Source organism: Labrus mixtus, chromosome 15 (genome assembly GCF_963584025.1).
Source record: "Labrus mixtus chromosome 15, fLabMix1.1, whole genome shotgun sequence".
NCBI lineage: Eukaryota > Metazoa > Chordata > Actinopteri > Labriformes > Labridae > Labrus > Labrus mixtus.
In genome coordinates, this window is record NC_083626.1 from 26,318,906 (window position 1) to 26,341,649 (window position 22,744).

At 38.4% G+C, this 22,744-nt stretch overlaps 2 protein-coding genes across 2 annotated transcripts; one reads left to right on the plus strand and one right to left on the minus strand.

Moving 5' to 3' along the window:
* Nucleotides 1-19: 19 nt before the first annotated feature.
* pmelb (premelanosome protein b) lies at nt 20-9,475 on the minus strand. The gene is made up of 12 exons (XM_061058141.1): nt 9,353-9,475; nt 5,670-5,765; nt 5,259-5,405; nt 4,103-4,231; nt 3,486-3,647; nt 3,086-3,415; nt 2,734-2,964; nt 1,846-1,983; nt 1,661-1,763; nt 1,357-1,562; nt 1,179-1,269; nt 20-491 (listed from the first exon to the last, which is right to left on the minus strand). Exons 1-12 carry the CDS (start codon nt 9,408-9,410, stop codon nt 329-331), a joined length of 1,854 nt encoding a protein of 617 aa, XP_060914124.1. The 5' UTR covers nt 9,411-9,475; the 3' UTR covers nt 20-328.
* Nucleotides 9,476-14,399: 4,924 nt separating this feature from the next.
* sarnp (SAP domain containing ribonucleoprotein) lies at nt 14,400-20,606 on the plus strand. Its single transcript, XM_061058156.1, has 11 exons — nt 14,400-14,530; nt 15,761-15,860; nt 15,988-16,031; nt 16,138-16,208; nt 16,614-16,665; nt 16,755-16,828; nt 17,454-17,488; nt 18,036-18,064; nt 18,167-18,235; nt 18,907-18,993; nt 19,540-20,606. Exons 1-11 carry the CDS (start codon nt 14,498-14,500, stop codon nt 19,579-19,581), a joined length of 636 nt encoding a protein of 211 aa, XP_060914139.1. The 5' UTR covers nt 14,400-14,497; the 3' UTR covers nt 19,582-20,606.
* Nucleotides 20,607-22,744: the final 2,138 nt, after the last annotated feature.

Below are 22,744 nucleotides of genomic sequence, written 5' to 3' on the forward strand. Positions count from 1 at the left end.
TGTAAAAAAAAAACAAAAAAACAGAGGACACATCTGTACTGAGCAAAGTTTATTGGAAAAACATTCAGATTCAGTTTTGTCCATGTAAAAGTACATTTTTTTTCTACCCGATTTTTTTCAATGTTGGTACAAAAGATCAGAGCATGTCTAAGGTGTGATTCCAGAATTTGTTTTGATTGATTTTAATTGATTCAAATATTACACACTCATGAAGTTGGTTGTAGAAAAAACGTTTTTAAAAAAAAAAGTACAAAAAGTTGCCAGTTGCTTGCTTGCTTGCTTGCTGACTATGTTGCAAATGTTGTGCTTGTGTTATGTCGGTGAGGATTCACACCGGCCTCTCCTGCAGCAGGGGGCAGTTGTCGACAGCTCCCCGTCTGTTCAGAAGGTTCCAGAACACCGAGGCTCCGGAGCAGCTGTGAGCCCGGCTGGGCTGCGGGACGGCAGACACGATCATGTCTTCCTTCAGGGGATCGTAGGACTTGAAGCGCCTGTGAAGCAAATCAAAAGATCCAGAAAGGTTATTCAGAATTAATTTTCTTCTTAGATTGCCTGAAGTATTCTATAGCTTTTTATTTTCCACAAAATCCAATGAAGAGACCAACATCAAACTTACACCAATCAGCCGTAACATTATGACCACCTATGCAATCTAATGCAACAGTTTTTCTTTTTTAAGATTGATTTTTTGGCTTTTACGCCTTCATTGGATAAAAAAGTGGATAGAGCAAGAAACTTGAGAGAGAGAGAGAGAGAGAGAGAGTGGGGAATGACATGAAAGGAGCCACAGGTTGGACTTGAACCCTTCTTGGTGGACTTTAGCCTTCATTCATGAGGCACGGCCTAACCCCCAGGCCATCAGTGCTCCCCCAATACAACAATTCTACCACTTTGGCACTGATTCTACATCTTTAGTTTTTGTTGAATGGTCAGAAAGGTGATAAATCTATCTTACATTTATTGTTGAAGTTGTAGTGACTTGGCGGGGAACTAGAGTGCATCAATTGAAAGGTGTTGCTAATATTTTGCTCCGCTCATGTATGTTAATGGAATGGGCAAAAATATCAGGAACAGCCTTGTTTTTGTTGGTTTGGGTTACAGGACATCGACACTCTTATCCCTCAGCGTAATCATTCAGATTGTGCATTTAAAGTAGAAAACTGATGGTTGGTTCTTACTTGTAAGAATATGCCACCACTCCCACAGCGAGAACGAGAAACATGACGCCCAGGACCATGGCGATGGTGCCGGAAGAAGACAGATCTGAAGCTGGGACAACAGAAAAAATGCACCATACTGTCAAACCTAAACAGACAACACATGCTTCCTGTATGTTCGGTGGTTTTTGTTACATACTCATGTCAACGTTGACTTTGGCACTGGTGGCGGCCAAACTGACATCATTAGCCATGGACACGTTGATGCAGTAGACACCAGAGTCGTTGAAGAAGTGACGCAGAACCAGCTGGCAGTCTCCGGAGGGCTCCACCATGTTGCACACGGTGTGAATGGGTTTCAAGCACTGTGCGTCCAGGATCACACTGCACACCTCTTTTGGAAGGCTGGGGGGGAAAAGAAGCTCCAGTGGGTCAAAATACACAAAATAACAAAAGGAAAAAAGGAAAATTATAAATCTGGGATCAAGTGCTGGAGGATTCACCTTCCCTGGCAGGTGACAGTGATATCCAGAACATTTTTGTCTAGGTGAGGTGCGACCATCAAGGCATTGCTCATTTGGACGATCTCTACCTTCTCGATACCCTCTGAAAACAAAAGTCAAAAAAGGGAACGATTGTTATAGACAGTTATTCCAATGATTGATGAACTCCATGAAAGTGAACTCACCACAAACTTCAATGCCGGTGCAGAAGGAGCCGTAGCGATAAATCACACAGTCGTCATCGGCGGGTTTGTCTGCAACATCCCTCTTAGCAACTAAGACCACCTGGGCATGACCCGTCAGGATGAGAGGTCGCTTTACACCTGGTGACAATAAACAACAGAAGGGGATTTTAATATATTTTTTAAAAAAATGACATTTCTATGAAAGCCCCAAGCTGATGTTGTGATAGCAAGTAGGCCTACACTCTGGTTGGTTTCTTTTGCCACCATTTGAATATGTTAGATACTAAGCGCTATCCTCCTCAGCTTGTCAGAACAAATGAGAGTAGTCGCTCACATTAGCTAGAAATATGGCAAGATAGTTTCTTTGCTAAGTTAGTATTTTTTTTGAATGATACATCGGCTAGCAAACAAGCTAACATCTCTTGGAAATATGGCCATACATTATTATTATTATTATTATTCTGTTCTACTGCGGAAAAGATGTTGATTTCCATGTTAAGTTAACAGAAATGAAATCATATTCCAGCTACACGTTTTCTCCAACATGTGACCCGGTTGGATTTGGCTGTTTTCCTGATCCAGTAATGAATAAAAAAGGAGAACTGCCTGCACCATATCCACATGCAAAACTGGATTCAAATGAAGACTCTCAACAAAGTGATTCAATCGAGGCAACCTGCTCTGCTTGCTCTGAACAATGACAAAGATTTACATCACATTTACATGTTAGGAAATCAGCACGTCCTTGTATCTGGTTCATCAGGAAGTCAATCAGCTAGTATCAACTCAGTATCTTGAATGTTATCAGGACATATTGCTGCTGTTTTACATCTTGCCAAGGTTGAACAAGTCACCCTTTTGGAGGTAGAATAATAATGAAAACATTACCTGCTACAAGTCCGGTCTGTGCCTCGCTATCAGCTGGCAGGACTTGGCTGACGGGCGAGGGAGTCTTGGCAACTGGAGGTGCTTCCGGAGCGGGCTGAGCGTTTGAGGCGGTGGAGGCCTCGTCCTCAGTGTTGTCCTCCTCTGTGTCCGAAGGAACCATGTTGACATTCAGACCGGCCGATTTGGTGGTTACCATCAAGGATGAAGCAGACATCAGCGCCGGAGCTTTCACTGTTCACAGGGAAGATTCTGAGTTAGGTTTTTTGCTTTGATGAAATTTACAGATATAGATTGGAAAAAACCTTGTAAATGCTGTTCTACGTTCTGACCATCTTCAGCGTTTGTGTCTCACCTGTGGTGCCCTGATCCGCAGGTGGAGCCGGGGTCTTGGTCGGGCTCTCGATGGGGTCGCAGGCCCTGTCTGGGATCATCGCCTGGATCACCACCTGGGGCTTGAAGTGTCCGATGCTGACGTAGGTGTGGGTGACGGTCAACTCTCTGGATATGAGGGCTCCGCTCTCATCTCCAAAGTCCCAGTTGAAGGTGATGTCTGCGTTGCTAAGGTAACCGCTGGGATCGTGGAGGCTGATGGTGAAGGCGATGGCTCTGTTCTGGATGAATCGCATGTCTCCGGCGACGATGTCGTTCACTTGGTCCAGGGAGACAGCGAAGGGGATTTGATCTGGAGGGGCACAACACTTATTAGGGGTTTGTCTGGATTTACTATCAGGTGCTTACAGGCCTCAACGTACCAGTGATGGAAAACTGGGTGGACGCATATCCCAGAGGAATGAACTTCTCCTTGCTCCTGAAGTGGTAGATAACGATGTCCACGACGTAGGAGCCCAGCGGGATGTCGTCTGTGTTGATGGTCAGGGAGGAGGAGGGGCCGTCTGCTACCTGCCAGTACTGACCTGCAAACAATACGGGGCCATGTGAAGATATATGAAATACACTTTACTGCCTGTTTGCTTCACATATATATGAGTTATAATGAGTTCATATGTATTAATGTTAAATCAGTGGTTCCCAAACTTTCTCCGCAGGTCTCCCCTTAGGCAAATTAATATATTTTCAAGATGCCCCCCACCCCTCACCATACACATCCAATGTCTACAATCATCGGCTTCTTGATCTGACACTTTGCTAATATAATAAAGCTGAAGCCTCATAGGTCAAGATATAAAAGGTTTCAAAATGTAATGCCTTAAATTCTTTCTTTCATCTTTGCCGTAATCTGATCATATGATAAGGCTCATTTTTAATCCAGGGTCATATTTCATGCCCTGGCACAAGCCCTTAATAAACCTTTTGACCTTCAAAGAAAAGATAATTGAGGTATTTTATCAGGGTTTTCAGCTCCACTTACCCCAGGTCTTCCAGACAAACACGTAGGCTGGCTTCTTGTCCTTCTTAATCGGGGTTCCATTGGGGAAAACGGCCTCCCAGTCCACGTTGGGGGCTGGGTATACTGGCTCAGACTCGTGGTGCTTTGTTCCTGAAGCATGAGACGGAGAAGTGTGACTGTTAGAGGCTGTGACGAAGAGATTTGGACAAAACTAATGAGAGTCTATACAACCATGCAGGCAGTGACTCTGCAGCTATATTCAGGTGATTTAGGCAACGTTTAGTCTCTAATGGCCAGCAGGGGGCGACCCAAATGTTTGCGGAATATTAGGTAGATTAGGTAGAAACCTATGACAAAATTAACTTTTGTTGTTGTTCTTAGATGTCGTTGATTTTGCCATTTGTAGTCAAATTTCTGTTTTCAGTGATTTTTCTGTGTAGTTATAAGCCATTTTTATGCATCCAAGTTTAAACCATTCAACATGTCGATATCATACATATCCAATAGCCAATGGGTGACTTTATTGCAACAACCACTACTTTTTATGTGGTCATTTCATTGAGCTTAAAGCTAAAGTTAATATTTGCTAACATGCTAGCAATGACAATGCAAAACCATCGCAAATTTGCAGGAGGTTTACCGTCTTGTTTTAAAAAGCAATCGTTGCTTTAAAAAAACTAAATTGCAACTGAGGCTGATGAGGAAGTCTTTGGGTTACATTTTGACCTGGTGATGGTGCTAGTTGGAAACCAAACAGGAGATCAAAACAAAAACATCAGGATTCAACCTGAAGGAAACATGAATCACTATGTACCACACTTCATTTAACTTCCTCCTGTAGCTGCTGAGACATTTCACCAAATTACTAAAATAAAGGGCTAATAATGGCGCGCTAATGTTTTTTATCGTCTGGGGTCCAAGAATCTCTGCACCAACTTTCATGCCAATATATCCAATAATTGTTGAGATATTTCAGGGGAAAACAATTGGCATCCACCAATGACACTACTATGGCTTAAAATGTGTGTTATAGCATCGTGTTTGAGTTTGTGTTTGAGTTTGTGTTTGAGTTTGTGTTTGTGTTTGTGTTTGTGTTTGTGTTTGTGTTTGTGTTTGTGTTTGTGTTTGTGTTTGTTTGTGTTTGAGTTTGTGTTTGTTTGTGTCCGCAGTGTGTTACCGTTGACAACGCAGTCTTCAGCCCAAACAACGTCTCCATCTGGCATGACCTTCTGGTTCTTCGGGAACTCCAGCTCAATGGTGAAGGTAACTTTGGCTCCAGTCAGCGTTGGTGAATCGTTGCCCACATTGAAAGTCACTCTGCCACCTAAAAGAAGAAGACAGAAAAAAAAGTCAGAAAAGTTAATGCTTAAATTGACGATTTTGCCATTTTCAGGGTGTAAAAAAAGATGATGGCTCAGAGGTTTAAGAAGAGCATATCATGATGAAATCCAAAAACAAAAAAAATAAAAAACTCTCAATAAGCTAAATCCTGTCCTCCAAAAAATGTCCCAAAAACGACTTTGCGTAGAATAAACTGATGAGATACGATTCCTTTATTAATTTGCAAACAATGCATCAACAGGTGTACCTTTCCAGGCCTCTTTGTATCGTGCGTCTCCTTCTTTCCAGACCGGGTACATCTTATTGTTCCATGATGGGTAGCGGGTGAAACGGTTTTTGGGCTCTGAAAACACAAAGTTGATCAAAATTGTATTCAAAACACTTTGTCAAGATACACTTATTTTTCAGCAGTGTGTTATGTAGAAGTTGAAATTCCCAATAGTTTTCCAGAAACCTCTAAAAGTTTCCTCCAAAGAACTGCAACATGTAGCTCTACTTGTTAATCTTGGAGACTTTAGGGCAGAGTATGAAGATTAAGATGATTATATAAAAGTGTTATGAGAGCAAATAATCAGTTCAACATTTGTGCAAAGCTTCTTGATTCTGATTTAATTTGTTGCAAACTGCATTTTTCTTTCCAAGAAACTACAACAAAGGCACATGAGGTCTGCTGACAAAAAACGATTTGTCCTGCGGGGGGGCTGCAGGACAAATCGGTCCGGGGGGGGGGCAGGGTCTTCTCCATTCCCGCTCCCACCCTCTGGAACTCTCTCCCAAAAAACATCAGCGACTCCCCCACACTCACTTCCTTCAAGAAATCCCTAAAAACTCACCTCTTCAACATCGTCTACAACCACTATCTCTCATCCTCCTTCCTTTCCATGACTTCTTCGATGTATTGTTTTGTTTTGTTTGTTGTTGTTATTCCTTGTTAAAGCATCTTTGAGTGTTCAGAAAAGCGCTACATAAGTCTAATTATTATTTTTTACAAAATAAGGTGTGAAAACTGTCCAGCTGAACATTTTATTTCAAAACATTCATTTAATCTCTGTGTTTAACATTTACCCAAATCAAACTCATTATATTTCACATTTTCAAACATGTATTTAATACTCTGATGATTTAAGATGCCCGACCAGAGCCCAAATCACTGCCAGTGTACCTCTCTCATCCCTCCAATCCCTCTCATGTGATGTTCAGCTGAGCGTTTTGCATGAGTCAGTCACAGATTAACTGTCACAGGGCTGCATCGGGGTTTACACAACACGCTGGTTTATCAGATAAATCTTTTGATTGCAGCTTGATTTATACTAATTAAGCTTTTCTTCTTCTCTCCTTTGCATCGTTTTAACATCTTGATGCTGCAGAAAAAGTGAACGGAGAATTATAAACACAAATCCCTGCAAAGTCAGTCTTTTTGCAAGTTTCATATACATGCAAACATATTTCTATATCATCCCGCTCCCCTGCATGTTCAAGGTTAAGTTTGCATCCTTTAAGAATGTGTAAAAAGATGCTGATTAGGTTGTTGTAGAAATCCCTCTCCATCCAAAATGGCCTTGAGGAGAATCCTTCTGAAAGATTTTCATGTGCGGCGACTTCTACACATTTTCCTCCTCATCATCCATGACCTCCTTCATCGTGTCTTACCTCCTCTGTGTCATGTGCTAATGTGATTAAAACAGGCTTTAAAAAAAAAGAGGTGAACTTGTTCTTTAACTTGAAAATCTGAAGGATTGAGATACATAACCCGGTTTCTTCTCAAAGGTCACATCACACCTTGAGTTCATGCGTGGTTGACCAAAGAGGTCATGGGAAGAAGAAAAAAAACCCTTCAAACTGTCTAGACTCAGATCCTGAAGACCAGAACATGTGATGATCTTTATGAGAACAACTGGGTCAACATATCTTAAATTAAAAAAAATACTTTATTTTATCGTTCGTATTTATGTGAGCTAAGGTAAAGGTAGCCTCACTCACACATCTATACAAACAATCACTGAAACATGAGACCTTATAATGAATAGAGGATCATTTAAACTATGTTATGAAGGTTTACTAAGTTACTCGAGGAGTTCCTTAGATAATGCTTTTATTCCTAATCAAGGCGTTATCTTTAATCTCTTTGACCTCTTATCTCCCTGATCTTTGATCCTTTCATGGTTTTTTATCGGCTTCCTTCGTTTGAATCTTTTGGTGGTTTTTACTTTCCTTTTTTTCTTTGATTCCTTACTTCTTTTAAATTGTTTTATTTCCTTTTTATTTCTTTAACTGGAACTCCGTCTGTATAATCTGTCAGTATTTTGCCTCTTATTATGAATCATTGTCTTCCTCACATTTCTCTATTTTACTTTTGGTTTGTAAAGAACTTTGTAACCATGTTTTGAAAAGTGCTATAACAAACTTTGAGACTTTCTCCTGAAGCCTCTCAGTGTCACCAGGCTTTACATTAACTCACATGATGTGGATTATTTTGGCTCCATTTTCTTAATCCATGATCATGAGCACATTCCCCCTCCTGACAAACACTGTACGGCTCTTTTCATCTTAAACAAGCCGATATATTTCATATCTTTAAATAACAGATTTCTCTTTCTGTTTAATTCTTGACTTTGTAGTCCTTTGATTTGATGTTTCTCCTTCCTCTCACTCCTCATTTTGTTGTCGTTCCTCATCGTCCTTATCTGGAAAATCCTGTAAATTCAGCTTCTTATTTCCGTAATTTCCCGGAGGTGGAAAGTAAATTGCCTGAAGTAAATATTCAGCGTTTGGCTGAATGGTACTTAACTTTAGGCTAGTTCTTTTATTTTGAGAAATCTGCCTTTATTTGTCATATTTCATGGTCCAGATGAGAAGAAGGAACATGACGTTTTAAAGTAGTTTTTAAAATCTGTAATTTGACTTTTACTTAAGTAGGTTTTGTTTTAAGTATTGTACTTTGCTACATTTTTAAATCACATCTGTTACTGAGTGAAAGTACTTTTACTTGAGTAGAATATTTTAGTACTCTTTCCGCCTCTGCCTAAACATGAACTCAGTGATATTATGGGATATAAAGATTTGTTTTCTTGTGCGTTCAGAGTTTTGAAAACACCTCAGTAACTATCCAAGAGACTTCCTGTGAGTATTTCTGTTTCATGCCACATTTTACAATTTGTATAAAAATATTAAACCTTTTTAGTCTCTCTATTTATCCAACAGCTTAAGTCAAAAGTTTGTAGTTAGATGAAGCTTTCACAAAACAAAGCATCGTCTAATAAAAGGTAAAGCTTGTTAAAGCAGTTTTAAATTTGCTCTACATCCACAAACTGCATCAGTAAAATGCTTCTTTCACAATAATGCATCACTAGTGAGAATCCATCCAATACATCATCATCCTACATTTGATGAACCTGCACTATTTAAGTTTGATTTGAAGGGGCGTCGGTGGTGCAGTGGTTAGTGCGGGAGCCTGTAGTCCTCCAAGCTGGCGACCCGGGTTCAAATCCAACCTGTAGCTCCCTTCCACTCTCTCTCTCTCCCTGATTTCTGACTCTATCCACTGTCCTATCTCTCTAATAAAGCCCCAAAATGAAAACCTTTAAATGTAATTGAACCATATCTACGTTAATAACTCTGTTTGAATGTAAGACTTTAACTTTTAACAAAGTTTTTCTGTTGCCAGTTTTCTTTTTTTCCTTCAGTTTAGGATCTGAGTACTTCATGCACCACGGTTTGAACGACTTCTTGTCCAGATTTTTGTCTTTTTCTCATCAGTCAAAATGTGCTCTAAATGTTGCATAAAGGATCCGCTCGCCGCTCTCTCTGACCTCTGTAATACTCTGTCAGCATCCATTAAAATAGCAAACGTTCAGTCACGTCTGAAGCTGCGGCCTCTGTAGACACAGATAAACTAAAAGTTCAGATCAGAAATGCAGCGTGTCTACTTACTTGCTGCCGTCTGTGAAGCTGCAGCCAGCAACACCAAAAGCACAAGAGACGTCCACATTGTTAATGCCCCTTCTTCTTTAAGAAAAAATCCCTTTTGTGAGCACAGGGGAACAGAAAACCAGCTTTATAAACTCCCCGACGTTTGACCTCACAAGTGTGCATGAGGCTTGAAAACGCCCCCCTGCACGGCCCTGCAGACAGAACCCTCCTTCACTGAGATTTAGGGGGGCTCCGGGAATAATTGTAATTTGTGTATTTACAGCAGGAGCATGCCTCGAGGATTACAGTCACACATACAGTAGACAAAGCACTTCATAGTCACATAAGATATGCAAAAAAAAAAAAACTCCACATGTTCTTCTTGCAAAGTAACAGAAAGGAATCACGAGAAGAGCTCGAGTGTGCATTAATCGGACAAAAGAAATAAATTATCCTGTAAGTGTGAACTGTATTAAGCTTTTATTAAGTATTCATTTAGTCAGGGGAAGAAATAACAAGTGCATTCACCCAAGAAGTGCAATTTAAGACCATTTGCAACACTTGATTAATTAACCTGAGAGGGGGAAAACCATCGGCTGTTAATGTTTCAGATAAAAAAAACATCAACATATAAGTTTAAATAAATATGACAATGTGGGTGTCATGAATTAAAGCTTCTTTAAGGAGTTTATAACTGTCTCATTTTAATATCGATGTGACCCACAAACGCAAATAAGATCAGCTAAAACATGACTACATGTATGTCGTTCACTTAATGCCTGTCACAGCTGACACGGGGTCAGATTAGAGGACAAAGCCATTCACAGTATGCAAACAAAAGAGCCTTTATTTACATCCACAGCACATATTACACAATGATTCTGACAATACATGCACATATAGTTAAATGCACATAATGTAAAGAAGCAGGGGGCGGGAGGGGTGTTTAGAGATCATTAATGTGCAGACCGTGATTGGCCAACACATCAGATATTGAACACAGACGTCGACATGTGAAACGTCAAATTAAAATGTCCTCAAAGATATATTATAACGATCATGACTTGTTGAGTTAAGGACGCCGCAGGCCCATTATGCACGTCATAATTCTTAATTTCACTGAAACAGCACGTTGAAGAAAAGGAATATTTAGTGAAACTTTTCTTTATTTTCTGAAGATTTATTTTTGGGCTTTTCATGCCTTCAGTTAGATACAGGACTGTGGATAGAGTTAAGGAGAGAGAGAGAGTGAGGAATGACCTGCAGGAAGGGAGCCACAGGTCGGATTTGAACCTAAGCCGCCCATTCAAGGACAACAGCCTCTGTACATGGGGTGTGCAAACTAACCACTAGGCCACTGGCAGCCCCTCGAATCCACATTTAATGGAACTTATCACCACATGTGACGTTTCGGGCCGTTCATCAGACATGATGCTGTTACAGGTAAAAGTCCTGCAGACAAATCTTTACTGAAGTCGTTCATTAGAAGTACGATACTGAATGTGTCTCACTGAGGCATTATGACTTGTACTTCAAAAAAATGTGTACTTCTTCCAGCACCATCCATCCATTATCTATTCCGCTTTTCCTGTTCGTGGCCGTGGGGGGGCTGGAGATGATTCCTACCTGCCATTGGGCGAGAGGCAGGGGTACACCCTGGACTGGTCGCCTGTCAATCACAGGGCTGACATATAGAGACAGACAACCAGTCAAATTCACCGCTATGGGCAATTTAGAGTCAGCAGTTAACCTAACGAGCACGTCTCTGGACTGTGGGAGGAAGCCGGAGTACCCGGAGAGAACCCACACCTGCACAGGGAGAACATGCAGACTCCACACAGAGAGGCTCCTGTCCTTTCGGGGATTCACTGGGAGGCAACAGCGCTGACAACTTGCATCCTTCTTCCAACACAAAAATGTATTTCCTGACCTATGAGGAGAATTACAAGATTATTAAAGTGCTGTGTTATCAATGAAACTCTTGCATTTATACTTTAGTAGAAATTAACAGGAAATGCCAGGAAACCTTCAGACACAGAACGGTCATCTCTCTCTCTCGCCCTCTCTCTCTCTCTCTCTCTCTCGCTCTCTCTCTCTCTCTCTCTCTGGTTCCTGACTCTGTCCACTGTCCTGTCTCTAAATAAAACCATAGAAAGCCCCAAAAATAAACCTTTAAAAGAAAAGAGCGGGTTGAAATAATCAATGCTTGACTCCGCTCCTGTATTTCGTAGCAAACCTGTCGATGCCTAATATCATTTAAATATGGAAATATACTAACCCTGCCAGTATACAGGTGTACAAATGTTTATAAGGAAACAGTTAAATAATTTAATATAATACACAATAAAGTCAGGTGTCGATGTCATTAAGATTAAGATTTACTTTTATTGATTTTTATTTTAATTTCAGTTTTTACACTCTGTAAGTCATGAACACACACATGCAGAAACAGGATCCTGTGGACATGCACTAATGGAGAGATGTCAGAGTGACGGAGCGGCCCACAGCGGGCGCTCCTGAGCTGATGGTGGGGAGGAGGTTTGGTGCCTTGCTCAAGGGCACCTCGGCAGTGCTCAGGAGGTGATCTGGCACCTCTCCAGCTACCAGTCATGCTTTGCTTCCTGTCAGCACCTGCTGTGTGTCTGATCGGACTTAAAGCTGTTTGTTTGCACTTCATTGATTGTGTTTTATTTGCTCTCTGGTGTTCGTCGCTTTGGATTAAAGTGTCTGATAAATGAATTGTAGTAAAAAAAAAAAAGTGACAGGTTATGTGTAAATAACTTGATGATATTTTAATCCTCTGTGATTATAATAAAAAATAAAAATGTGTAAAAATGTTTTTTTAAAGATATAAAACAATAGAATCTTTTCTCGATCATGAGGGTGATGTTGAGTTTGGAGTCGTTTCCTCAAAGCATGTGCTCTCAGATACAATATGAGTCGTTACTGAAAGCTCTGCTTCGGTCATCTGACCCATTTTTGGCAGCACGTCTAATTATTCGTGACTTGGAACGGATTTACTCAGAAATTGATGCCGTTACTGATGAAAATCTCTCTTTGAGTCAATCTGCATCATGAAAAACAGATTTTTATTCGTCTCAGGAAAGTTACCTCTAAATGGTCGTGCTGAATTTGTTGCTGTAATAATGACAGAAACACTAAAACTGTAAATAAGAGTTTTGTCGTTATCAGGGGTCACTCAGGCTGCCAGGAGAGGCCGTGAAAAAAAGGTAGGAATGCAACGATAATGAGGATTATTGAAACGCTTGTGACTCCCTAAATTCATCCGGCTTTGTCCTTGTACCCCGAGAACTATGAAGTGACTTTGTTAAAACATTTTTTGTCTTCTTATCATATGCCGAAATGTGACACTAGTTAAACCTCTTTCTTTTTTTTTTAAACAATGTCAGCATTCACAGCAAATCCCCCTTAAAACCTGTTTCATCTTGTGGTCACCGTGGACCCTTTCACTCCTTTCAGACCTCCACACGAGTGAACAACAGAGAAAGTAGAAGTGTAAGCATCGAAGTAAAACGACTGCAAACTACAGTTTAACAAAAAAAAGACTGATGCAGCAAAAAATGTCGGAATAAACCAGATTTTAAAAAGAAAGCAAACACAGCCATAAAAATCAATAAATACATTTAATCAAATTATTGGAGTGTTGCTAAGAGTTAGTTAAGATGTTTGCTGCAATGCTCACATCTCATTAACCACGTTTTATATGAAAACAAAAAAGACTGGCGACTGATAGCTTAGCTTAGCATAAACACAGGATGCTAAGCTAGCCCAGCTCTGTAAATGTACCAAACATAAAATTGACTAGTTACTAATTTAAAAGTAGAGGTTTAACAAAACGGTAGGCTAACCATACCCCTTTAGTTTTGAGTTTATTTAAACAGAATAATATTTTATTAATTGTTTAATTTTGCTTTCTGGATGGAAAGCTAAGATACTGTTACGTTGTTCTGGATGCTAATCGTGTTTATAAATGCAGCTAATTCGACAATATCTACATTTATTTCCCAAGTTGATCAGTTACTTAAAAGACAGTTGTTAAAATCTGAAGTAAAGGGTCTTATTTAAAGATAAAACAAGATATTTGATGTTTATCAGATTTTGTTAGACAACAGCTAGCGTTAGCATTAAACCACCTCCTCGCGTACCTTGCCATTTATAAATGTTACATGACAACAGAGGAAAAACTTCCTTTAATAGACAGAAACCTCGAGCAGAACCAGGGGGTTTGAAAAGAGTGATACAGGAAGATACAAGAAGAAGAAGGATAGAGGCCTGGGTTCCAATCCAACCTCTGCCTCCTTTCCCGCATTTAATTCCCCCCTCTCTCTCTCTCTCCTTGATTTCTGACTACACTGTCATATCTCTAAATAAAGGCATTTAAAAATAACCCAATAATATATATATTTTTTTTTTAAGTAAACTATATTAACAGCTCTATTGTCTGTGTGTACAGAGATAAGTATTGCAGATGATGTTGCAGTCATACACAGATGGTTAGACTGAATTGTTCATGGTGATTTAGAGCTCTCTTCCAGTCACAACAGCTCACAGGAAGTGTGTTTGCACATTGACGTATACCTCACCCAGCAGGTTACACAAGTTTCTGGTCGTTGTTCATCAAGTTCAAATAACTTTTGCGTGTTTGTGATGAGAGGGAAGTAATCGTCTCTGATGTCCTGGTACCGTGGACAGGTGGTTAAAAAGTGCAGCTCTGTTTCTACCATAGACTGTAAAAATAATAAAAAAAATAAATATATATATTTATTATATTTATTTACAGTCTAAAATAATTAATTACAAAATTTTAAAAAATATTTAAAAAATATATATACGGTATATATTTATTATATTTATTTTTAAATTATTTTTACAGTCTAAAATAATTAATAATAAATATATATATGTATATATATTTATTATATTTATTTTTCAATTATTTTTACAGTCTATGGTAGAAACAGAGCTGCACTTTTTAACCAGAAGTCCACGGTCCAAAAATTCTACCTCCTGTTGGGTGCAGTGTGTCGCTCTTTCCTCCTGCAGTTCCTTAAAGTGTCCACCGGGCGGCGCTGTGAAATAACTTCATTCAGCAGTGGAGATCCGTTACCCTTTGATTACCGGAAGTGATTACAACGACGACGAAAGATGGCCGAAGTAATAGAGCTACAGAAACTGAAGGTTTGTGGTTCCTTAAATATGCTTTTAATTCGCACATTTAGACGCACTTACGAGTAAAAATAACTTAGCAACGGTCGTTATGGTTACCGCCAAAGCGCAGAGCAGGTGAACGGATAACTGAACGGTTTGATTGATGAAATGTGTCCGCCGGGTGTGAAGCTCCGGGTGTTCACGTTGTTCATTCAACGGAGATAAAAAAGAGATTTAAAGTTAAAATACTAACTTTAGGATAAAATACGGTTCAGTTTGATCTCTAAAAGAAGCTCATACTGTTTGGTACAGTGTGTTTTATTTGTTTTAGCCACACCTGTTTGACCTACATCCTCCTTAAAACTCATGTTAGCGCCGAAACAAACACACCGGGAATTTAATTTAATTTATCCACTTCCGGATTTTAATATATTTAGAGAAGCTTCTCTTTGCAAATAAAATGTTTATTTACGTTGTACTTTTTTTTCCAACCCATAAGACCACATCATCAATCATAAAAAAGCACAATAAAATATAAATACAGGACACAATCGAATCGAATATTTTTATTTTATTTACCATTTTATTTTTATTTTATTTACCATTTTATTTTATTTACCATTTTATTTTATTTGCCATTTTATTTTTATTTGCCATTTTATTTTATTTGCCATTTTATTTTATTTTATTTACCATTTTATTGTATTTACCATTTTATTTTATTTGCCATTTTATTTTTATTTTATTTACCATTTTATTTTATTTACCATTTTATTTTATTTTATTTACCTATTTATTTTATTTTATTTACCGTTTTATTTTATTTACCATTTCATTTTATTTACCATTTTGTTTTGTACCTTTTGCACAATTTAGAATTTTATTTTATCTTATTTTACCTTATTTTGGTTGTATTGCACCGTGGGACGGAGACAAACGCAATTTCGATTCCACTGTATGTCTGGCATATTTTGAAATTGACAATAAAGTTGACTTTGACTTTGATAAAGTCAGTACAGTTCAAAGTTTGTCAGTAGTTAAAATACAAAGAGGCTGCTGTGATTTTATTTATTCTAAAATGTGAGCGGCATCTTCAGGCTGATGGAAAAAAAACTCTGATGCTGATGGTTGTGAACTGTGAATAATCCACAGACCTCCCTTGGACTACTTTGTATTGACAAAGTTTGTGTCAATTAATTTATTAGCAAGGAAAGGTCTGTGCTTTTGTAGTAAAAGTTTCTGTCTCTCTTGTTGTTTCAGCTTGCCGAGCTGAGGCAGGAGTGCGAGGCCCGAGGTCTGGACACCAAGGGAAACAAAGGAGAACTCATCGCCCGGCTGCAGGCCTATCTGGAAGAGCATGGTGAGGCGATACACTCCACAATAGCCAAATTACTCCTGTCTCTACAATCAGTTCTGATAAAAGATGCTGCTAGCTCGCCTTGTTTGTGTTTTCATGCCTTGTTTGAATTCTCCTCATTCCACCACAGAAGAAGACGTGGATGTTGATGATGTTCTGGCAGAGGACACAGAGGTAATGTTTCATTTTTTGTGTTTACAATATCTACTTTGTCTTCAGTCTCGGCTCTCATCACAGCAAACCACAAAGAAGAACTAAATGTTTACGTTTTTCCTTTCAGGACTTCACAAAAGTTGAGAGTGCCAACAACGTGAAAGTCATCAAGGATTCTGAGGAGTCTGAGAGCGAGCCGTGAGTTCATTGTTGTACAGTTCGCACGCTATTTTAACAAACCCTAAATAACACGAGTTCGCTTTGGGGCGTCTGATTGGCTCAAATGTCAAAGTAGAAAAGAAGCCTGGCTAGCAGTTTCCCCCTGCGTATGCTGAGCTAAACATTTTATTTGCACTCATATGCATGCTCTTCTTCTTTTTACTGCTGCAAAACTTGAATATCTGCCAATCTTAAGTTTATTTCCCTAAATGTCATCCTGTTTGTTTATTTAATTTGGGGGAAGTATCATCCTCCTTGAGGCCAAGACTTTGCCGCTTATTTGTTACCACTTGGTGTGTTACAGACGTCACCAGATTCGGTGATGAAATGTCCCACATTGATTATTACAGGTATTTAATCCATGTGAACATATTTTTCTTTCAGACCTGAAGAGAAGAAGGTGGTGAAAATAACGCCTCCATCAACTGCCACTGAAGTACGTATAACTCGTCTGCATACACTCATAAATCATCAAAAGCTCCTAATCATGTGCTCTGAGGTTTAATTCAAACTTCTGTTAAACAGAGACTACAGCAGAGAGCTCAACGATTCAACCTACCAGCAACAGCTGAGAGCAAAAAGGCCATACGCGCTGCAAGGTGAGACTTTATGATTTACCACCCATCTCCTCTAAGTGACAGTTTTCTGTAGGAAACCATTTTAAAAAGTCGCACCAACATGTGGAGAATAACAACATGAGGTTAGCATTTTATTTAAGAAACTCAGCCGGACTTGTTCAAGAGAAGCACAGAAATAATTCACCCCCTCCTCTGGGTGAGAGTCGAGAATAAAAGTGTGAAACAAACCACGGCTCAAAGGAAAAAAAAAACTCATACCTTTATTGGGACTTCTTAAATTCCAGTTTAAAGCACGTTGATTCCAGTAAACACATGGGAAACATGTTATTGAGAGTTTACACTGAAAAGGAAAGAAAACATAAAACATTCAGTAAATTAAATTTTAGTCTCTTCAGTATTTACAGAAAGCATGTGTGTTTTTATTTTTTATTTGTTTGCCCATGTTCAATTCAGTTAAAACCTTTATGACAGAGTCGAGATAGAAAGACAGCACCTTGCACACAAACACATTTTGTACTTTCTTTACTTTTAATTTGTAGCTTTTTTAAATGTTTAAACTGAACAGAATAAAATGAGAAATTGTATTTAGAGTTTGTGATTATTTCAAAGTTGATGTTGAACTAATGAAGCCCCTTTTCATCCTCAGGTTTGGCTCATCCGATGAGTCCACTCCGTCCTCAGGTCTGTTCTCACTTTGATCAACTCGTACTCAACTCATTGTTCTTCTTTTCAAAACTACATAAATGTCAATATGTTGAAAACTCATGTGAAAATGATTTTGTCCCCTGAAATAAATCACTCCTGTCCTTTGACGTCAGGTCGTAAACAGATTCTGAAAACAAAAATCTGGATGACAAATCATCAAAAAAACATTTATACTTATTCTCAAATGACGGGCAGGAGACCTTTGAACCTTTGGGGCTTTTTTATGAAGTCGTAAAAAAAATGTCCAGAAATGTTCATGGTGAGCTGCATGTGTGAACGCAAACGGCGATATTTTCAACCCGACTCTACCCCATTTTACCAATCTCTTCAAGATTTAGTGTTTCACTTATACTCCTTTTTAAATAAAGTTTTTAAAAAAAATCTGAGCTCTAGTTTTTAAATTGATATTTTTGTGCATAATGTTTTTTAAATTTAATTTGAAAGACCTTTCGCTCTCAAAAGGTCAAAGGTGTGTTTTCTACCAGCTGCCTCTAACACTTTAATCCCTCTGTGGTCCAAACAGGTCCCGTCGCCAACAGTAAATCTGCTCCTGTAAGTCTTTGCCCTCTTAGTTTATTCATCTTCCTGACTGAAGTCCTCATTACTCTGCGTACAGCTTCATGACAGTGATCGATTGTTTTCTGTTCCATGAAGGTGAATGTTGATCAGCTGAAGAAGAGAGCAGAACGATTTGGCATGAGCGTCTCAGCCGTTTCACAGAAGGTAACCTTTTTTCTTACACTTATAAAATTCATGTTGTGGGACGCCGGTGGTCAAGCGGTTAGTTTGCACTCCCCATGTACAGAGAATACATAACTCATAGGGGGCAGCCCGGGTTCGAGTCTGAAATGTGGCTCCTTCGCTGTGTGAAGAGGTGAAAAAGCTCCAGCCACTCTCGTAGTTTGAAGATCGACTTTATTAACAAATTAGAGCGATGCGTCCATCAGGGTCATTTGGATGACGGTCTAAATGAGTGACGCCCCCTCCAAGCATATTTAGTTAATTTCAGATGAACCTGATGAAGGCCACAAGCTGAAATGCGTTGGTCTAATGTGTTAATAAAGTTGATCTTCATACTACGAGTGTTGCTGGAGATTTTTCACCTCTTCATGCTCCTTGGTAGTCGGGGAAGTCGTGCCAGGAAATCCCACTCTGCTCCTTTGCCGTTTGTCATTCCCCAATCCCCTGCTTTCTGATTTTAGACTCTATCCACTGTCCTCTCTGATAAAGGTGTGAAAAGCCCCACAAATAAAACATTTATATTAAAAAAAAGAGAGATTCATGTTGTGCACTTTGCACCCTTATGTTAGTTTTCTGCCTGGATCTTTGTCTCTGCCCCTTTTTGAGTCTAATTTTGGCATCACTGTGACACTGACGTGTTGTCGTTGTTTCAGATCGAGGATGATGAAAAGCTGAAAAAGAGGAAGGAGAGGTTTGGAGCCGCAACAACTCCAGCTGCAGCCGGAGCTCCTGATGTCGAGGTGGGTTTATTCCCCGTAGCTTATAGAGATGGGGGGGAAAAAAATTATGTAAAAATTGAGATTCTTATCTTCTGAGATTTTAAATCGATTCATTAGTTCCAAAAATCTGTTTGTGTTTTTGCTAAATGATTCACACCCTGCTAAATGCTAAAGCTAGATCTTTAACTCAGTAGAATACCAAATGGAGCAATAAAAAATTCAGCCAGTCTCACAGATGACTGGAGTAGATCTTCGAGTATGTCCTAATTCAATAATAGACTTTGAATCACGAATCCAGAATCATTTTGAATTTAAAATAGATTCTGAATCGAGTCGTGACCCCAAGAAGTGAAATTTAATCGAATCATTTATAGCCCACAGTGCTTTTAGCTGCTTATAAATATCTTTACTGTCCCGTTTAGTTCACTCTTATTCCTGTTAATATTTATCTTGTGTATTCTGTTTCCATTTCATGTTGTACTACCTAACGCTCGACGTTCCCCTCTGGAGATCCAACAGTATTATCTCATCTTAAATGTTTTTATGTGTTTGTGTCTTTCTCCGCAGGCGAAGAAACTGAAGCGTGCCGAGAGATTTGGAAATGTTTGAATGAAGTTTCAGGGTCTTTTTTTTTTTCCTTCTTCTTTTTTGTTGTTGTTTTTTTTGTAAAGCGTTTTTATGGCTGCACAACAGACGTTCCCGAAGACTTCACGACATGTCACTTATTTGTACTAACTGTAAATCAAAGGTACAATTAAACACAAAGACGAATAGATGGTGTGTCCGATCATTTGAACAGCTTTTAGAAAAAGGTGTAAATTAGACGATCCCTGCTAAAGCATCTTATTCATCAGTGAATGGAGCTTTGTTTTCCAGATCCTCTGTAGCCTCCGAAGCATGTTTAGTTAAGTTTTTATTTCTGTCACTTCTTTGTTGTTCTTTCCTAAACGTAGTCTTCATCACATCAAAGCTGCAGTCAGTCAGTCGTACGTCAAACAGCTGCTGCTTCACGGGAAAAAAAAACCTTCTGTTTCGTCCCCGCTGATTAACGTCTGTGTCATCTGAGGAGAAAATAAAACTTCAAACCACCTGAAATAACCCGAATCAGACAGAAGATGAAAAGCTTAGGTGATGGTTCTGCTTCCTTTGAGTGCGTAACTTTGAATAGACTGTTAAATAACGAAGCAGTGAAGCAGTGGATCGCTTGTTTTCAGGGAAGAGTCATTAATGTTTAATCCGCTCTGATCTTAACGCAGCATCTAAAAAAAGTCCTCATCATCAAACGTACAGTCAGGAGAAGTGAAACTTTGGGCCGTGGAAACAGAAAATGTGTAATAAATCAGAATAATGGCCGAGTAATAAACCTTCTAGATTAAACTGGATTAAAATGTCTTAGAGTTTGAAGAGAGGAGTCCATTTTGTATTTCAGTTTTTTTGATTTAACGATATTAAACTTTTTGTTTTTACGATCTCTGGTTGAATGGTTTGAGCTTGCGTGTGTTTAATTGTACTGTTGGTGGTCAGACGGCCTGTTCTTCTCTTTTAAGTGCATCATTCGAACACCGCTTCAGTTTTCAATCCATTTTATAACCTTTTTGTGATTTAAATAATAAATTGTTTTCAAATTTTTCATATCTGCATTGTCTTATTTTCTTCTTTTTTTTACAGTCGATCATTGTGATGTCGGCTTGAGAAAACAAGTCGAACTTTTAACTTCTGCTTGATTCAGTCGGTGACGATGCTCTGACGCAACAAACATTTGAATTTTAAAACTTTAATGGAGGTCAATTTTTATTAAAAGTGTTGGAACTTTCTTCCAGGATTATTGCAAGAATATTGAATTCATGATTGAAGATATGAAGTCTTTAGAGCTTTGACGTTAAACTCTTTAAAGACTCCTATCAAGAACAAAAATAATATTTTTAAAATGACACAACTTTATTTATATAGCACTTTAAAAATTAAAGCTTCATATAGTGCTTTGACAAACAAAAGGCAGACACTAACTTATTAAGAATCAATAGCCAGGTCCAACAGAGAGAAGTCTACACAATTCAAAATAAAGGCAGAATAGAAAATACAAAAGACAAAGAGTAAATGCAAATGGAGGATTAAAATAGAAACAACAGGTCTGAAAATGGCATGAAAGTAAAATAAATGCAACTGAAGAAGTGAATCTAAGAATAAAAGCAGAAAAAAAAGACTAAGATTTACAAATTATAAGACGACGACATCACATCACAGAAAATAAAAACAAAATAAAGGTAAAAACAGATGAATAAAAGAGAAATTAGTAAAAAGCAATGAAGGACGGTTAGAGCAGGACATCAGACGAATGAGTAGTAATAGATAAAAAAGATTAATGAATTAAAAACCAATGAAGGGAGGATTAAACATTTTTTCGTCCTGGAGACCTCTGGTGGTGTACGGTGGGAAAAGAGGGTCAAACAAGTTCATCCGGCTTCATCAGGCAGCAACATTTACTGCCCTTCGTTCATGTTTGTACTTGAAGGTGCGTTTAGGGACATTTTCCAGAGGGAAACCCATCATTCCGATTATTTTGAGAACAGTCATATGTCGGTGTTATGACGAGAAATGCATCCCTGTCGACAATCACAACAACTGACAAAGCTAAAACACTTTGCAGGACAAATTATGGCAGACACAATTTCTACACTGCTACACAAATTTTGCCTCAACCACAGACACTTCAGAGTCAAACACAATTTGCAGGCCATATTTACGCATGCTAATGAAAATGCGTATTCCTCTATGTGGAAATACTGTTGTATAATCTACCACTATTTTGTTTTTAATTGTAATCATTTAATCCTCACGGTTCTTTTATTTTATTATCATTTTGTAAAGCACTTTGTTACCCTGTGCTTTACATGTAAAGTTTATTATTATTATTATTATATAAAGTCTACAGAAAAATAAGGACACTTTTATTAGCTAGATAGATAGAATCTTTATTATCATTGTATACAAGGACACAACAAAACTTTGTTAGCAGCAATCTTCAACAGCAGCGTTTACAAAAACAACAACAACAAAAATATATTTGTGGTGATGTGAGAGAGAAGTATGCAAAAAGTGGCCAGAGCAATTGCTGTTCAGTGAATGAATGATAATAATAATAAATAAATAGACAGTTGTGATGACTGAAAGAGTATATACAGTTATTATTGTGCAGTGACTGAATGAGTAAATAAATAAATAGACAGTTAAAGTTAAAGTGCAGTGAAAGAGTAAATAAATAGACAATTGTAAGTTATTGCACAAGTAATATTGAACAGTTAGCAGCAGTTGGGTAATTATTGCACATTTTATTGATTTATACTTCACATCCTTTGTCATCACAGATCTGCCCCCAAGAAATAACTAATCATTTCTAACACTTCCGCGAGGTGCATGCACTCTTTGGCAGGGATGCTTTGCCATGCATTGACCGTCCCACCCTCACCACACATACTGTGCAATATTTATTTTATATTTCTGCAATAATTTTACATGTCATACTGTGCAATATTTATTTTACATTTCTGCAATATTTTACATTTCATATTGTGCAATATTTATTTAATATTTCTGCAATATTTTACATTTCATACTGTGCAATATTTATTTTATATTTCTGCAATAATTTTACATTTTATACTGTGCAATATTTATTTTATATTTCTGCAATATTTTACATCTCATACTGTGCAATACTTATTTTGTATTTCTGCAATATTTTACATCTCATGCTGTGCAATATTTATTTTAT

Excerpts from the sequence above, each read along its gene's own strand:
- pmelb (XM_061058141.1), bottom strand. The coding sequence starts at position 9,410 with ATGTGGACGTCTCTTGTGCTTTTGGTGTTGCTGGCTGCAGCTTCACAG. Across the intron at positions 3,416-3,485 it reads CACCCAGTTTTCCATCACTG|ATCAAATCCCCTTCGCTGTC; the intron begins GTACGTTGAGGC and ends GTGCCCCTCCAG. Across the intron at positions 492-1,178 it reads GTGGTGGCATATTCTTACAA|GCGCTTCAAGTCCTACGATC; the intron begins GTAAGAACCAAC and ends TTTGCTTCACAG.
- sarnp (XM_061058156.1), top strand. The coding sequence starts at position 14,498 with ATGGCCGAAGTAATAGAGCTACAGAAACTGAAG. Across the intron at positions 15,861-15,987 it reads GGCCTATCTGGAAGAGCATG|AAGAAGACGTGGATGTTGAT; the intron begins GTGAGGCGATAC and ends ATTCCACCACAG. Across the intron at positions 18,236-18,906 it reads TCTCAGCCGTTTCACAGAAG|ATCGAGGATGATGAAAAGCT; the intron begins GTAACCTTTTTT and ends TCGTTGTTTCAG.